Below are 18552 nucleotides of genomic sequence, written 5' to 3' on the forward strand. Positions count from 1 at the left end.
TGTGTGACTATTAAGTCTATTGACAGTTATTTACTCCATTGTTTGTTGCACTTGATGGCCTACCTTTTTAATGTAATGAATATGAGCTTGAACCTCAATGTGTTTAAAATTGTCTTGTTAAAAGCCCAAAACACTAACAACACTTATATTGACACTCACATATTTAGTACTTTTAATTAGGTACAGACATCTCCCAAGTATATCTGCAGCACATTTATCCGATTTTGGATTCCAGATTGAATATAAAAAGAACATATGACACACAGATTGAAGGAGATGGAGGGGGTTGGGGTAGTAATATAGTAGGGTTCATGGATATTGAGAAGACAGAAAGGGATCGTGCTGGCAGTTGCAGCTGTTAGGATCTCTGCGTTTGTGTGTGTGTGTGTGTGTTGATGTGAATGAAGGGGACAAAGAGAGAATTACAAGGGGAGGGTAAGGATGATCACTGTGTAATTATATTCTGTATAAAGCAGTTACTGTCACAAATATTCTGATGTCCTGACTCCAAGACACATTACAATACTACAGGCTCATGTATTCTTTCAACATAGGACACTGTTTAATGTGTATCAATGCACCATATTTTAAAAAGTTAAGTTTATAAAGTCATATAATTTTTATCTGCAAACTTGTGACTACTGCTTTCAGATCAATTTAGTAAAAAGTAGGAGTAAAAATGAGTAAAAAGTATAGCAGCAGATAAGTAAAATAGTACCTTCAAATTGCATTGTAGTATAGTTCTTGAGTAAATGCACTTCCATCACTGATTACAGAATGACACTGCAGATAATTTCTAGATAGGTACTGACACTCTTTGTACCTAATAGTTTAGACATCATCTGAGTGTGGCACTTAAATGTGATTTTTATCATTGTAATGAATGTCAAGGATGAAATAAAATAACATAATCAAATATAAATTGTATTTAAAAAAAAAATTGATCTGAAGTTTTTGCTTCTTATAAAATGCTGGATACTTTAACCATGTTACAAATTCAAATAAATCAATCTGATGGGGAAAACTTATGGTTCATGTGTCAACATGAACTCATTTTACACTAAACCCATAACTTGTGATAACTTGGGTAACAAGTAGATACTGCTTGTTTTAAAGAGGTATCGAGGTTCTGATCTTAACTATGTATTTTGAAGAATTACAAAGATAACCTGTAAATTCTCCACTCTGTCAATATATTTTGTCAATATAAATATAGTTTGGTGTTGTTGGTGGTGGACACCTTTATGCTACCGCCATAAAGTTGACTTACCGGTCCATTGCCTTGCCTGAGCCTAACCTCACTCCTTTACCATTGTAACAGCAACAGCACTGTACATAGCACACACCTTGTGTGTGTGTGTCTCTGTCTGTGTGTGTCATTCTGAGAGCGACAAATCCAGTGTATTAGTCAGCTGGTGATTCTATTGACACGCCATGTCAGGATGCACGCTTATGTAACGTCAGTGAGTGTGTCAATGTGTGGTCGGGGTTGTCTTATATGAAAAGGCCAAAAGAACAAACGTGCAAATACAAACAAACAAGCACTTACACAACATCCATATCCAAACAGTGATTTGTCGCTTTATGCAAGTGATTGTTAGTTGTTGTTACATAATTGTTGTTACACCAGCTGTGTTACTGTGGTATTATGGCCTGGTTCAGTCCAGTACAGCACAGCTTAGAAAGAGACCCAGAATGTCACTGGTTTGTCTGATCACACAAAAAGACAGACAAGTGCTTTCATCATATTTCTCATCTCGCTGTGCAGGATGATTGTTAAGAAATGTTTGAGTAGGTGCATATGTGTGTGTGTGTGTGTGTGTGTAGGCTGTGGGAAAGATTTTCCATCAGTGCAGGGTGCCGGGTTCAGTTTCTACACGTCATCATAATAATTCAATTATCAAGATGAATCGTGATTCAATTAACAGAAATCAAGAATCGCAAAATTACACACAGCAGCAGTTTGTTAAATAATCAATCAGCACAATGTGCCGCATTATGCCAGTAACACACTCATGCATAGAAGAACATGCAAACATACAAAGTGCAACAGGAAGTCAGTCATTTGAGATTTCATTGATAGTACAGAAAAGCCAGGGTTGAGAGGTGAAGAGTGATGAACACATTCACACACACAAATACTCCATCTTCCTAATGTGCAGTGAAATTACATTTGACTAATGAGCTAATCAGATGACTCTAATCAAATCAGAGTGGCCATGCTAACCACACTAATCAGAATGGCCATGCTAATCACGCTAATCAGACTATCACTACCTGCTGTCTCTGATCACTGTGCCAACAGCAGATGTACAGCACAAAAACTACCCAACCAGCAGATAATAAAGGCAGCTGGCATGTTGTATTCTTTTCCTCAGGTCCCTATAGTACAGTTTATACAATACAAAAGTCCTGTTACACTTGGATGGTTAAGCTCTTTTGATTATATCATTCGAGAAGTTGATATCGACCACAACCACTTTTACGCTGTTATTATTGCATTGTCATTCTGTGATGTTCATACAACTGCAGCCTTTACCTTGCAATTAATTATTTGGGTAAACCTCTCATTTACCCAAAATCCGGTTGGTCTGAGTAAAAGAAATACATTTCTTCCGTATTCTCTTTGTCCCATCATTCCTTTAGTGTCTAAAATATCTTGTATGTTGTAAGTACTGATTCCATGAGTACAGTATGTAATCAATTTGACTACATAATTTGTGTTATGTTTCTTAATATCCATGTATTCTTTCCACCTTTCAGGAATTTAAGTTCTTTTCAGATGTTTCTTTCTCCACAAAATTGTATATAATCTAATGTGCACCTTCAAAGAAGGTGCATAGATCTTTATCAGGCACCTACTTTAATGACTGACAAAGGTGTATGACCAAAATGTAGTGGCTTTTAAAATATACATATTTTGTGCTAACAATGTGAAGGAATCTACCACATTTACAAAGTTTTAGTCTTTAGACTTATTACTGCAACCTGTGTTCTATAACAGCGTGTGGATGAGAAATAATTTATCAAATGCACACATGCTGTCCTCTCCTAGAATCAGTGGCCTATTTCACCCATCAAACCTACCTGCACATTGGCCTGTATCTGTGGAAAGTGGTGTATGAGGGGCACTTGTGGGGGCATTTCCATTGAGTGTGCAGTCCATATATACGTGTCATTGGGCCAAAGCCTGCTACCAGCCTTGGCCTTGGCTTTACTCTTTGTGGGACTCTTCTTCACACTGTCCCTTAGGTTGGGAAACTTTCCTCTAGAGCCCCTGGTGGCCAGGTTGGTTGGCAGTGTATTCCATCCATATCCGCCCAGCCCTGAACATAGGGGGAGCTGTGGTGAGTGAAAAGGGTGAATAGACAGCGACTGGGAAGCGTGAGGAAGAGGAGTAGGGTAGTGTTGGTGGTGCTGGTACTGCTGGTATAACGAGTGTTGACTAGGTGAATGGAGCTGCATCTTCTGCTGTTGTTGGTGGCGGTAGATTTGATGTGTCGATTGCGAGGAAAGCAGGTGACTTGGCGAGGCCGGTGGATGGTACTGTTGTTGGTTTTGACAATGATACTGCAGCTGATGATGACTTGGTGATAGGTGAAGCTGGTGGTGGCTTGGAGAGTGCAGGAGATGATTTGGTGATTGTGGAGCCAGCTGGTACGTTGGAGATGGCGGAGCTAGCTGATGACTTGGAGACGGTGGTGCTATGTGGTAGTAGCTAGGTGAGGGAGAAAGAAGTAGATGTTTTGCCGAATGGCAGCCATGTTTCGGAGAATGAGGATGGTGCTTTGGTGAGTGCAGCGGTGAAGGTTGCAGTTGGTGATTTGGTGTTTGTATTTGCAGTAAATTCTGGTCATGCTTCGAGTGAGAGTGGCTCTTCCCTGACTTGCTCTTTGCTTTGCCAGATTTTCCTTTAGTGGAGCCACTGCTGGGCTTCTTGGGGCTACAACAGAACTCATGGCTGTGGAAATAAGTGGTCATAGTTACAGACTATAAAAAGTCACAAAGAGATCTTAATCTTTTTATGTCACTCTCACCAATAGTTACTGAGATCAATCTTTACTGAGACGACAAAAGGGAGTAGCTCCTCAGAATCATTTGTGTCTGATTAATGTAGGTCATGCCTCTTCAGAACAACCAATCCTCCTCTGTGTCTAGCACAAAGTTCGTTTTCCTGCCTTTCCTCTCTTTCTGCTGTATATAAGATCACTGGAATGTCAGAATATTAAAATACAATCCCTGCTTTGTAGGCACTCTTTTAATTTCTTCTCCCTTATGGATTGGAGCATCAGCTAGTCCTGAAAAGCAAAGCATCCTCCTTTAGTGTGATATTTGACCCTCCTCTTCTCAGCTTTCTCCCCTTAGAGATACATTGATCCTCTTACCATCCCTCAGTGTTACAGGGTTAGCAGTAAGATAAAAGGTGTGGTCCCAAGAAGAAGCAGCAGGATCACTTGACCACTTGACCGCACGACTAGTTGAGCCTCCTTTCAGTCCTTATTTCTCTCAGGATGTCTCCCTTTCAGTAGGATGCGAGCCAGTTCATGTGCTCCAATGGTAGATTCTCATCCCGTGATTACGCTCCACTTCAATTGTCACTCAGAGTAACTCATATTATTCACCTATGTTGTTGCACACTCCGGCTTTGTATCTGAAGATAATGCAGTTCAATTCATATATTCCAAAAGAAAAGTAGAGGCAGTAAAACAGGACTTCAATTCATTTGTATGTTCCATCTTGTTTTCAGATATGTGTCAATTATGTCCATCCAGAAGGAATTAAAGTTGGAAAGAGTAAAATTTTCTTTGTCTCCCTTCTTTCGTTTTGTCTTTCTGTTATCATCATTTCATATTAGGCCACATCTCTAAGCACAATTCTCTTTCTCAGCCCCTCTCATCTTTCTATGCTGCCGCCCTCTCTCAGTGTCTGTCCCTCTTTCTCTCTCGCCAACTCTCTCTCTCTTTCTCTTTCCTGGGCTAGCCAATTAGGGGCTTCCCTGGACTCCTGCACATGACAGCAGCCAGGCATGACTAATCAATAGGCAACCAGGGACAGTGATACAGCGCTCAGAGCTCAGTCACTGCGTGTGTATGTTTATACAATGAACGAAGAGCTGTGATTGGTGGAGGGCAGTCCCTTCCATCAACCTTTGTCTTGTTCTTTTAAAGCATCACAAGGCATGCTGGGTCAACTGGAACACAGTCTATGAAATGCCTGCTGAGCGTTTCTTTGTGTGTGTGTGTGTGTGTGTGTGTGTGTCTCTATGCGTTGGCCTACTTCCTTGTGAGAATGTGTCTCTCTGCTTGTGTGTGTGTCTCCATGTTTAATCCATGTTGAGGGTAACAGGCATTTCAATCTGTAGTCTCCAAGAAGTCATCCCTCCCCCACACACCCACACCCACACCCACACCCACACTCACACCCACACACACGCACACACACACAGTCGAAGACTCCAGGTATAATGTAGATCTTGTGTTGATCAATTAATATCCAGTCAGTTCAGTCAAGTCTTTTCAGGAGCATGGCTACAATGCAGTAAACAGTTACCCGACAGTAAACACTGCAAATTGGCACTTTTAGTCAAGGATTGGAACTAGTTGGAACTAGTGGAACTGATTGTACAGTGTCTCATGGAAACTCAATACATTTTGAGTACCAACTGCACTTTACCTTGTACAGAAAGCTATAAAGTATGGGAAGTTTGCATTCAATTTTTATGTCCTGATTTAACAATACTTCTGTTATTTTTATATTAAATTGTAGTTTGATTTGAATTGATTGTTCGTCTTGAGACAAACATTTGCCTCACATACACTAATTGCAGGGTTGATGGTTTGAACCCCAGCTCTTTCTGGCCACATTCATCAATCCATTGGTCAAGCAGCCTTTACAGTATTTGCATTTATAGTTAAACAGAGATGACTAAAATCCAAAATATTCGTTTAACAGTGATTTACGGAATGACTAGAGAATGGCCACTATCTGTAATATTAATTTAATTAGAGCTTCTAGCTTCCTACAGATGGTATTTAATAAAGAGCAGGAGCTGCCACTGGTTTGCACACAGAGCTGGACAGACATACACACAGCTGCCGGGTATGAGGGCCAAGCCTCCATAATGTCATTTAATATATGCCACAACTTGCCCCAAACCAACCTGATAAGAGAGAGAGAGGCACATACACAGATAGACGAGGCACATTAAAAAGCAGCACCCATGTGGACAGCACAAATAGATGAAAAGAGGGCGAGGGTGGTTGAGAGAAAGGCTGTTACAGCGTTTCTGTTAGTGTACCCTGTGTAAAGTGCTGCTAGCGCTGCAGGCTAACCGCTCAGTAAGGAGAGGATGAGCAAGGAGAATAGGCTGTTAGCAACACAGCGCTAGATGAAGCCCACACTAATAGAGTGCTAGAGGGTGGGGTAGGAGGGGTTGGGCTGTAGAGAGAAATGGTGGAAGACAAGAGATGAAACAAAGATAGGGGATTGGGGGGATCTAGAATCAGTAAAGGGTTAGGCCCTAGGGTTTGAATTTAGTTAGTTTAGCAGCAACAGTTTTAGTTCAAAAACTCCAGTCTCAATAGTCTTGTATGATCTGAAATCCAATTTCTAGTGCCTGGGACGATTCCGATATCCATACCAAAGGAGTGACAAGCACGAAACATTACCCTGAAATATTGTTAGGTATAAAACATGTGAGTCAGCGTGCCCACACCATGTCAAGCTCCACTTAGTTTTCTACCCACGCTCCCTTTTGACACGGATCTGAGAAGAATTATTAAGAAACACATTAAGAAACACATCAAATTAGTCTATCAAGGGTGACATGGTTTGCTTAATTAAATCCTTGCTTTATGTTCTGACTCAGACTGACTCAATGATGAAGTTTAAAAATCCAGGAAAAACATCCTCATTTATTGAGCGTCAACCCTTTTTCTACTCCATTTAATTAGTGTAATGGCTATTCATTAGTCTAGTGAACATGCGCATATATTACTTTTAACAGGTCGGGCTGACTCAGAGTGAGGGTATCTGCTGAAAACTCAAGCTCAAAACATCTAATTTAGTAAAACCTTTCCTCATACAGTAAAAAGGAGCAGCATCTCCACAAAAAACACCACTGCTCTCATGCGTCTGCCTACAGTAGGTGTCTTGCTTTATAGTAAAGATATCAAGTGAGAAAGCCATCTACAATTACATTTACCCAGATTCTGTCAGGCAGTGCAGTCCCACTACTCTAGTATTTAGTCTGGTGTTCAATCCTCTGAACACATGCCACTTCTTTGTTGTTCTTTCCATGGTTTCCTCCAATGAAATTATATCCTTAGCATTTTCACTCAAAAGCTGATCAGGCAGAATAAACTAGGATCAAGTATTCAATAGGGAAAGCTGACGTGTAACCGGAAATAACATCTTGGCCAGAGGCTTTAGTGATTTGCTAGAAAACCATTTGACTAATCACTTATGAGGTATTTTTCCAACTCCGCTGTCTGCAGGAAGACAACATAGTGATATTGAATGTCACCAGCTGGGGGCCTCAGACTCCACAGACAGATGAAGCACTGATGGGAGACTGGAACTCACACAAACAGATATGATGACGCTATTCTACAGTTATCTCATTATTACCGAGTTCTTTTTTCACTGTCAGTTATTATCAGCACTGACAGCTTGTATGATATCGTACAAAGATACTGCATCTCAAATCAATGTCTAACTAAAATAGTGGTGTAAATACAAGCACAAAGGGGACGGGGGGTAAGTTTTTGCTTATACCCACAATCCAGCATGGTGTTTTAGGTACACTGTTGTTAGAGGGTGTAATTATATAATCAAATCCTTAAGAATAATAATTGTATCCAAGTAACAGTGTTAACAGTATTACACTGACATCGGTTTTACTTGCATTTAAATATACAAACTGGTTTTACTGTTCCTATATGCTACTGACTGAAGTGAACAAAACTCTTACTAAACTGGGCACAAAATATGTGAATAATACCTCCAGATACACCATCTGAAGGTAAAGAATATGAAAACACCGCATCTTCACAAAGCAGAGCTGTGGTCTCCAAAGATCCACTGGGTATTCAGACATGTGAGGTTACAGCCTGAGATCTTCATTATCATATATACACACCAGCAGTCACGCACAACATGGCAGAATAAATCAAATTAATCAGTATTAATATAGATTGTTGTGATTGAGATTTGTTCTGGGGTGGGGTTAAAGGGTATAAAAAGTACCACTATTACATAACTAATCTTTTCTCACAAAGAATAATGTCAATTGTCAGTCATTGGCATTTAAATTAAAGCTGCACTAATTCATATTCTATGTTTGTGGTAATGGAGGTAAGAGGGAGACTTGGGTTTTGCTTCAGAACCCAGATCATAAGTAAGTAATGTGATGAAAAAACACTTCTTCTCCAAAAAGAGTCATTTCAATCTAATGTGTTAACCAACCATAAGCCTCCAGCAGAGACAGATTAACACGGGCATCGCACTGGACTCAAGCTTCTGGACACCAGACAAATCAAAGTTCAGTACTCATTTATTTTTTAGTGCAGGTTTGGTCGCCAACAAATCTTGAAATAAAAATGTCTGCGTCTTTAGCTTGCTGGATGCTTAGCTTTCTTGTTTGAGGAGAGCCATGAGACTCACAGCTCAATGAGGGTCAATCCCTGTGGTCTCACAAACCGCAGAGATGCATTCCTTCTATATAAAACATTTGTGAAGCCGATTCTATTGAACATTTCAAAAAATGTTCAAAACATTTTTTGAACGAATACCACTGTCCCACAAACTGCACAGTTGTAAAGTAGTAGAATTATTCCTACTATGTAGAAATCTTAATTTATTTTACTATTATTTTCAACTTCCATGAAAGAGCAGAATAACAATATCTGTTGAGTGAAGTTCTTGCCGACTGTATGGGTAAACAAAGATATGTTTTTTTACAGCCTGTTATAGGAAAAAACTCAAGAATCCTGCACACTGCCGATCACTTGTACTCAATTTACTAACAATGTTTTGGTCCTACATCAGGTAAAATTCCTGACATATTTTAACTGGCAAAGGTCCGAGGACCAAAATGTAATTATATGAATGTGCGTGAGATTTTTTTGCTTCTTCAGTCATGATTTTTCAATCCTTTTTGGTGTGCATGAAGTTTATCTGAAGGCCGATTTTATGAAAGACTCCTTATGAGGCTGTCCTTTTAAGTTACAATACATTCATTGTGGATATTTCCCTTATGATTTAAGGTGATGAGATGCATGTAGTTTTATCGTAAGTTAATGTGAAGCACAGGTTTAAAACAAAGAGAAGACCTCTGGAAGTAGAATTTGTTCAGTCAGTGAACTGCAATCCAATGCCATCCCTCATTATTGCAAATACCGTAAGCAGGGCTATTAGTCTATATGCTGTAATGGGATCAGAGAGTTAGTAGTGGGGTCAACGGGGGTAGAACGAAGTCTTCTACACTGTCTAGAGCAGAACTCAGGAGAACATCCTCCTCCTTGAGTACTGATTGTTGACCTCGGGAAGTGATCCTACTTGTAGGGCTGTTGGGTAAGGTCCCTTCCTCAGGTCAGAACACATGGTTCAGTGAGTGGCTCATTCATTGCGGTTTTCAGACTACAATACTCCCTCTTTTCTCAGCCTCTGTCTCTCGCTCTTTCTGGTGAAACCCTAGCTAGACTGGTTGTGCCTCACTCCAGCTGTGAGCCAAAGAATCAGAGTGAAGTAATACTGCTGTAACAGTATTCTCCGTTAAGGATATAGTCTCAGTTTCTCTTACAGATTAGTATGCCACTCAGTCTCTTTCTCTCTGAATCTAAGTGGCTACTGTGTCTGCCTGCCTCATGATCTCTTCCTCCACAACTAAATTACAAACTCTGTTTTAATTACAAAGAGGTTGCTCATTAATTCCTCCTCCAGTTCCATAATTTGTTACAATAGGTTGTCAAGGTTCAAACACAACAGAAAAATGACAATGATGATAACACAAGGGCTGCACATGATTATTGATTAATCTGCTAAACATCTCAGTTGTTTTGTCTACAAATTAACGGAATCTGTAAATGGGAAATGTTTGGCACCTTGCTTTAAAATAATATAGTTTCAATATAGTTCTCAATAGTTTAATTTTCTCGATCAACTATTCAATCAGTTCAATTAACAGATGGCTTGTTTCAGCCCCAAACGACTTAACTGCAAGCATAGAAATTCTTAGTCTTCCGCCACAGGCCGATTTCGAGTCTCAAGCCCATGTAATTGTGGCAATGTTGAGTTACAAGTCTTCTCCAGTGATCAGAGCTTTGTTTACCAAAAATACAGTACACTTTTTGTTTTACTTTGATAGTAAACTTTCTGATGGCAGGCAGGTTTCCTCCTCCTTAAACCACTGGCAAAGCTGACACTCATTTGTGTCACGGGATGCCAGAGAATTACATTGCATTAAACTTTAATTTTAATCAAGGAACACACTGACTGACAAGTAACAACAATTACAGGTTACGAGGGATAGATTCACTTAATGGGACAAAGTTTGCTGTTGTCTTGTATTCTCTGTGTAACAATAGCTTTTCCATTTAAAATCAGTGTCTTATACAGTAATATAACATATCTGTGACTGCATGACAAAGGTACTAATATCACTCAATGCCTGCTAATAATACACAAGCAGACAATGTTGCTGCAAGATAAAAAAAAATGCCTCTCTAAAGCAGCAATAATATATGAATATAAAGCTTTTGATTCACATTATCATCATCGTTTTTTATCCAGTTATGATGTTTTTATGTGAAAGCAGTGAATAGGTCTAGCCTTCAGCTGTGTCGAACCATTCCATCCTAATTACATTAGGATCAACAGAGCTGTCATTACGTTGCGTTCTGCCTCATTAGTCAGTGGTCATATTAAGCGATTGCTCGTGATCAGTTAATCTGCGTTGATTTTATCAGCATGGACAGAGAACAGGCTGGTGGTAGGAGACTGATGGAAAGGGAGGAGAGAGAGTGTGTCTGTGTGGAGATGTCTGTGTGTTTGTGTGTGTGGGAGAGAGATGATATGCAAGCTTCATCCCACACACAGAAGGTGATGCAACACCTCACACACTCTCAAGCACCACAAATCTAATGCACTACTCACTGTTACAGTACAATGTGTGTGTTTGTGTGTGTGTGTGTGTGTACAACTGACTTAGCAGTATATTAAGACTTTAAGTTTACACACACTCATCTACTCTTTTTGTTTCTCCCCACACTGCTTGGTGATCAGTGTAACAGCATCACCATGACAACAGCTGATGCCAGCCGCAGAATTGGCCAGCAATCAGAGGAGCTCACTGGTTACCATGGGAAGTGGTGGTCTAGGTTGTAAACATTTGGATAAGCCCCTCCCAACGATGACATCACCTCCAGTCTCAGCATCTTTTAAGCTGATGATACATGGGGCAACTTTTTGAGCAATGTTGCTGGGCAATCTGAGGGTTGGCTTGGAAGAGGAGGGTTGCTGGTTTAAGTCCAGCATGGACCAATCATATGGAGTGTAGACTGGTAGTCCAGTTCACCTCCTGGACACTGCTGAAGGTTGAGAAAGGCCCTGAACCCTGACTTTCGCCTACAGGGATCAATAATGTCTTCTTAAAAGGTGGGCAATATATGTTAATCGTGGTGCCATGAAGGTTTCAAACAAGTCTTAAACATAAATGTTTTCAAGTCATTGGTTATAAGCTTCAAATTGCTCCAATAGTTATCTGATTTGAGCACAACAAAGGCAAGGCAGGTTATGTGGTGTTAAAACAGAAAAAAGGTGACTCTCACAAGTTTTCATTATTTCTGAAAATTAATACCACATCTTTGTTTTATTCCTTGTCCCAAATGTGGCTGTTCAATAAATGTATGGCCACTGCAAATATTCCATACCTTTCTCACACTGCAGCACTGCTCGATTTCTATGTGGTGATGATGTATAGTTTCTGAGTGTGCAAAGAAGGCTGCAGGAGGTGAACATTCACAGTTATGGTGTGAAGAGTCCCAAAAATACAACTCCTACTTTGGTTTATTACATACTGCCCACTCAACAACAGATGCTCTATAGAAATAATGGGGCAGAAACTGTGAATAAGTTTAATACTCTACAGGTTTACTTGGGTGCAGTATCTGACTTTACTGCCCTTCGCTCCACAGGAACAACAGATCTAAAGAAAGACGACAGAGAAAACCAGAAAAGCCTACACATGTATAGTGGTATCCCATGAGGCACAGGGAGAGAGGAAAGTTTCCTTGGGCAACAGAAGCATAATGAGCCACTCTCTACAGGAGCGGGGTGTGTGTTGGGGAGAGTAGGTAGAACTCTGCTAAACACACATACTTTGCAGTATGGACTGAGAGTATTAATGGCATGGCTCCCACACGTTTTCCATTTTAAAATGATCCAATATATATAAAAGACATTTCTGTACCTCATTCTAGCAAACAAAAGATTTGTTACTCCATGTTTTACACTGTTTACTTGTGATAGTACCGAAATGTTGCTGTGATACACATAGGTGTACTGTACGGGCTCTAGCCAAACCTTCCAACGTATTAAATATTTAAATTCAATTACTATTCCAAAACTATTCTCCTAACCTGTCTGTTGCCTGGTGGGAACATCTAACAAACTGCAAAAAATAGTGAAGTGTTAAAACCAAAGAGAAAATGGAAACGGTTTCACTTACTTGCTGCCTCTGATGTTGACACTTTATCTACAGAAACATCTGATGGATTATTACTATTTAACTAATAACCAATCCTGATAAAAATAATCAAGTAATGGACACGTAGTATGTGTCTAGCAGCTGACTTGATGTGAACTCTATGTTGATGGATGGACTTCTATCTATGCGATAATGTGCATGATATATTCGCATCGCCCACTTTGAGCTAATAGGCTATTATATATCTCTACTTATCAATCACAAATTCTTTGCCTCAGTGTCTTAGTCTCTCTCTCTCCAGCTCTGCTCTCCATCTCTACCCATATTTCCTATGACCGCTAAACACCTCTTCAAGGCTTTTAGTGTTCTAGGTACCAGGATGACTTTCATACCTCTGCTCTGCTACTCATCAATTATACAGCGACTGGGTGGGGGCTAGGGGAGCGGGAAGGGGAGCCACTGTTTGTACACACAATAAAAACAATCGAACAAAAAGAATGTATGGGTTAACTCTTTTTCTGTCATTACTATGATTGTTAAACCGTGGTTAAGATACAGTATAAGATCTAAAACACATTGATGCTCATTGAAGACATGATGCTTTGCTAAGTTGCTCAGAGCTCCTGAGACAACATCAATTCAATCAGAAGGTACAATATCACTTTGGGTAATATATTGGGCTGCAACAGGAGATAATAAAACAAGCTTAACAATATCGCTATGGAAACACAACCTAAAGTCAGCACTGGAGCCACTGAAACAGATGGATTGACTAGTGGGCTAATAGCACAAGCCATCAATATTAGCAAGATATTTTACTCTATATAGCTTTTGTCAGAGAGACTGAATAATTTGATTAAATAGTAATGAATGTTTGTGTGTGTGTGTGTGTGTGTGTGTGTGTGTGTGTGTGTGTGTGCAGGTGAACAATGCACACCTTCCCAGTGGCTGGCTGAACCATCAAAATCAAATTTGGCCATGACCCTAAACACGCAGACACAAAAGAACACCACACATTCATGAATACAAACACACGGACACACACAGACACACACACACACACACAGACACACACACACACAGACAATTTTAAATGTGTAATGGCATATTTTTGATTAGACCTGTGAGGCCAAATCAGCAGATCCAAACCAACTACTTACATCAAATAGTTAAAAGCCCCTCTTTTGCATCAACAGGGCCAACAGCTCTGTGTGTGTTGTGTGTGTAGTATAATGGCCTATCAGTCATGCAGTAAGTGCCTTAGACAGGAAAATGGCAACACCTTGGGAAAACACTGACCAATATGATTACTGCAGGGGGGGGTAACTGTAAAGTGCTGCAGGGTTGAATGTTGTGAGTGGTCACACATCCACTCAGGAGTTTTAGATCAATAATGCAGGTTTGGAACCAATAGAGGCATTAATGCATTCTATAGTTCAAAAAGCATTTTGTTTGTGCAACACAAGAAAACAAATCATCATGCTTTCTATTATTCAGTAGTAGCCACGACAAAAAGCACATTTTCATCCACTTGTTTTTATGCACATTTAAATGGTTTGGTTACACTTGACTGAGGTGAAAATGTTGGTATATCAATAAAAGTAAAGTAACAACCTGGTAAAAACCTTCGCTAAGCCTGGAATCATGACGTACACAAAGCATGTGATCAAAACATTCACAGAAGCTTCTGCTTCACTTATGACTTTAAAAATAGTGGCAGATTTACGAGGAGACTGTAAAGTTGCTTGAATTTATACATGAACCAAACATAAATTCCTTTCCACATTGTGTTTTTTGAGGTTTGACTGGTGCTCTTTTAATTACATCACCTCTTTGCACCCTCTTCTTCTGCTATGATTTAATGGCACAATCATGGACAATTAGTGTAATCAACTGTTGATCTGGATGTTCCCAATGTGCATTTTCTTTTGCAGATTTTGTGGAAATTCTGGAAAAATGGTTTAAAAAGTAGGTTAAGTGTTTTAAATGTTTATCTGTTAAGTTTTAGTCATTTCTCAAGGAGAAAGAATACATTTACTCGGGACTCTACAATTCTAAAAAAACTTGATGTAAGTGCAAAAACAAGCACTAAGACCTCCGAAGACCAAAATATTCTTGCACTTTTGTTGACCAGCGGCACAAGCAAAAACAGCTGAAGCAGAAGGAGAATACACTGATAGCAGAAATCCAGTATCAGCAGGTGGAGGTGGGGAATAGCAGGCCAATCACATCAGCTCGCAGCAGCCGTTTCCTAATGGGCTGAGATTTCAGGCCAGCTTCTCCTCAGAAGTGCAGAATGCCAGGCACAGCATCCTAAAAATAACTGTCTAATATTAATATCAATACTACAAACATTCTACCAAGTGTAGGTGGTGCGCATTTTAAAAGAACATAAAAAAGTGAAAAAGGCAAAACCTGTACATGAAATAAAACCTACATTAAAAGGATTTATGTGTCTCTGTGCACAAAAAATTGAGCAGTTGTTTTTTTGACGAAAAGGCGCTTTTGATGAAAGAATCTGAACGGATAGAGGGAACTTTGAGGTATTTGAATTGTGGAAGTGGTAAAGAGAGGTGTCTTTCAAGAGGCTTAAGACAACTTGAAACTACTGCAGACAGTGGCAACAGCATTTGTCAACATCAGAGATCTTTAAGTAGCACTCCAGCCCTACTTGGTCATTCATCGGTTGTTGAAATTGCTTTGGATATTAGTTAAGTGATTTATGCAAGCTGCTGGTTTGATGATTCAAGTTGTTTAACATGGATGATTTACGAGTACATTTCCAGCCTACATCCCCCGTATGAATCCACATGAATATTTTGCTTTTATTTAAGCACCGAAGCAGGCTATGAACATGTACTCATTTAAAGCTTGACATATCAGATATTGCATAGTGTTTGTAATAGTGCCATCATTGCACATAAACATTATAATGTAATGGACAGCTAAATGGATTTATACTTGACGCAATGGCAGTCCCACAGTAGATAGGTACGATGTAGGTTTTGAGTTTTAGTTCAGCATCATATTTCACCCACTGAAACTGACTCATTCATCAGGCCTTGTTGTGCTTTAAATATATTTCCCACATTAATTGTGTACATTCTGTCATTTACTTTGTGATATTGAGCAACCGTGGGCTTACTCATGTACTTATAGATCTGTTGTTACATCAAGCTAACTTCTATCATGCCATATCTCAATGCAGAATATAAGACTACTGCTTTGCAGTCACCATGTTTATGTCCTTTAATTTATTTTATAGCAGCTAGCAGAAATTTGGAAATTGGAACAGTCCAAATTGGCCAATGGTAGTTCTTGCTGTCTCTAAGTAGTATCTCCATAGAGGCCGTAGCTATACATTTTTGAGGGGGTGCACATCAGCTATGACATAGCTACGTGTGTAGGCTTCGTAGCTATGTTTCACTTCAACGCAAACCTAGAAATCCAGCTGAAGTCAGAAAAACAACATTTGCTTCCTATGCATTCCTATGACTCATTATGCCAAAATATAACAACTGAACATGTAATGACTGTGACTCATTAGGTCAGCCACTCACTTTCCCTTTCCCTGGTAAGATTTTGATTTCAGTGTGGACTTCTAGTGCCACTGGACTGGCAGGGTGTAAATGCAATCATCAGCTAAATGATGGTTTTGCCATGGCAACACACTGGCTCTCTGGGTCTCATACACTATGCCAGGGCCCATTTCCATGACAACATTATCAAAAATCTCAACCACAAACAGAGAGCTGCCTCAGCTTCAATTGTAAAACTGCCTGCTGCCTCTGACTGCCTCCCTGTTTTGGCGAAGAAACTAAGACTACAGAATGTTTGCTACTGTAATGACCAGGCCCACACACACACACACACACACACACACACACACACACACACACACACACACACACACACACACACACACACACAGAACAAACCCCAGGTTAAGTTACAAGCCTCCCACCCTTATCCCCTGCTTCCCCTCAAGCAGAAAGCACACGCACACACCCACACACAGTGTATGAAGTGTGTGTTACCTGGCCAGCATTGATACAGTCGGTGAAGGCACTCCTCCTTGAGAAGAACATAAGGAGCTGCTGCCAGCGAGAGGAGGACGTGGAGGGGGAGGAGGAGGCGGGAGAGGACGTGGAGGGGGAGGAGGTGTGGGGAGGTGCCAGCTCCTCTGAGGAGCCCCGCTTGGGGCCCAGCTTCTGTTTAATTCCTAGCCCCGCCCCTTGACCCCCAGACGCCCCACCTACCCTCACACTGCGGGGGTACAGGGTGTTGTTGCCAAAAATATAGTTCATCGTCTCTGCTGCCTGCGTTCTCCTTAGACAGAGAAGATAGAGTTCATGTTGTAATGCTTCTCCACTGCTTCATCTCTAGTTGTTCACCCGTCTGCCGCTTTATCTTTCTTTCTCTCAAGCTCTCAAGGTGTTTTCCTTCTTTTCTGTCACCAGTTTCTGCTGAAGATTATGTTACTATTGATGGTATTTTCATCTTCTCTTCTCAATTTTCTCTTATCATTATATCTTCTTTTCCCCCTTTCTTTTCTTCAGCTCCCTCAGGAGTAAGAAAGCAGCTGGCAGATGGAGAGGTGAGTAGGAGGAGCTTGAGAGGAGCTGGAGGAGGTAAAAAGTGCAGGGCAGGTAGACAGAGTCCTCTTAGAGTTGGAGCATCAGTCGGTCTGTCAGAGTCCCTGTACACCCATCCACACGTCAATCCATCTGCCAATCTGTCTTTGTTGTCCATCATCCCATCTTCTCTCTAGCCAGGAGAAATGTCCAACATCCACATCTCTGGTAGTTCAAAATCTCCTCTCTTCAACTCCTTTTTTCCCTCTCTCTAAAGAGAGTGAGGGGGAGCGTGGGCCAGGCAACGGCAGGATATGAGTATTGATTATTTAAGGGAGTTCACTCTTTCTCTCTGTCTTTCTCCACCCCACCTCTTTCTAACTCTCTCCCTCCTCCTCTCTAGTCCAAGGAGATGACCAGTCAATCTCCCCTCTGTCCCCGCGTGTGCTCCCATTAAATATGAAAGGAAGAAGGGAGGGAGGGATGGATGGCTGAACGGAAGAAAGGAGGGAGGTGGAAGGATGCTGGCGAGGAGGAGAGCATCTGAAGTAGGTGGATGGTTGGAAGAATCACTCTGCAAGTCTTCTGTTTCTCCTCCCCTCCCTCCTACATCTGTGATGTCGCTCCAAGTCTCAATCTCTCTTCTCGTCTCTCTCACTCAGTACAGTACATTATTCAGTCTCTCTTTCTCTCTCTCTCTCTTTTTTCAACCTACTCCACACCCACCTTTGCTCTCCCTCTATCTCTGTCTCTCCCTGTCTTTCAGCAAATTGTCTTTTCCAGTCTTTTATTGGAGCTGCAACCCGACGCCTCTCTCTCTCTCTCTCTAACTGTCAGATATCATTACTGGTGCAAGCCACGCCCCTCCAGCCCAGCCAGCCAATGACCTAACAGAGCCATCTCCCCCCCACACACTCCAAACACACACACACACACACACACGCACACACACACCCTCCAACATACAGTACATGCACGCACAAACATATACAATGATGCCTGTTACAGGTTGAGGAGGAGACGAGGTAGAAAACAGCTGAATGCCACACAGGTAGAAATTGAATGCTAGCGGTGGCTAGACAGATTACGAGATAACTGTGTTTGTGTGCATGTGTGTAGGTGTGTTAAGGTGTTTATGTGTGAGTGTGGTGTGTGTGGGGGGGGAGAGAGAAAGAGAGAGAGAGAGAGAAGCAAGAGTGAAATAAGAGAGATGATTACACACTTTCACACAGTAACAACAATTCACACTGAAGCACAGTACCAACAGGTATG

General features: G+C 40.8%; 1 protein-coding gene across 7 annotated transcripts in view; it reads right to left on the reverse strand.

The window, feature by feature from the left end:
- The window catches only part of LOC119900364 (discs large homolog 1-like protein), a 115591-nt gene that overhangs the window by 55879 nt on the left and 41160 nt on the right, over positions 1-18552 (reverse strand). The window contains exon 1 of one of the 7 annotated variants that reach the window (XM_038715227.1): positions 16744-18053. The exons of the other annotated variants lie outside the window; for them this stretch is intronic. Coding sequence (XP_038571155.1) covers positions 16744-17013 — 270 coding nt within the window. The 5' untranslated portion in view covers positions 17014-18053. Of the gene's footprint in view, positions 1-16743; positions 18054-18552 lie in introns of those variants that run through there. 7 annotated transcript variants of the gene reach the window in all.

Source organism: Micropterus salmoides, unplaced genomic scaffold (assembly GCF_014851395.1).
Source record: "Micropterus salmoides isolate LMB-PRFRI ecotype aquatic unplaced genomic scaffold, ASM1485139v1 Ms_hic_scaffold_13, whole genome shotgun sequence".
In the NCBI taxonomy this organism is placed as follows: domain Eukaryota; kingdom Metazoa; phylum Chordata; class Actinopteri; order Centrarchiformes; family Centrarchidae; genus Micropterus; species Micropterus salmoides.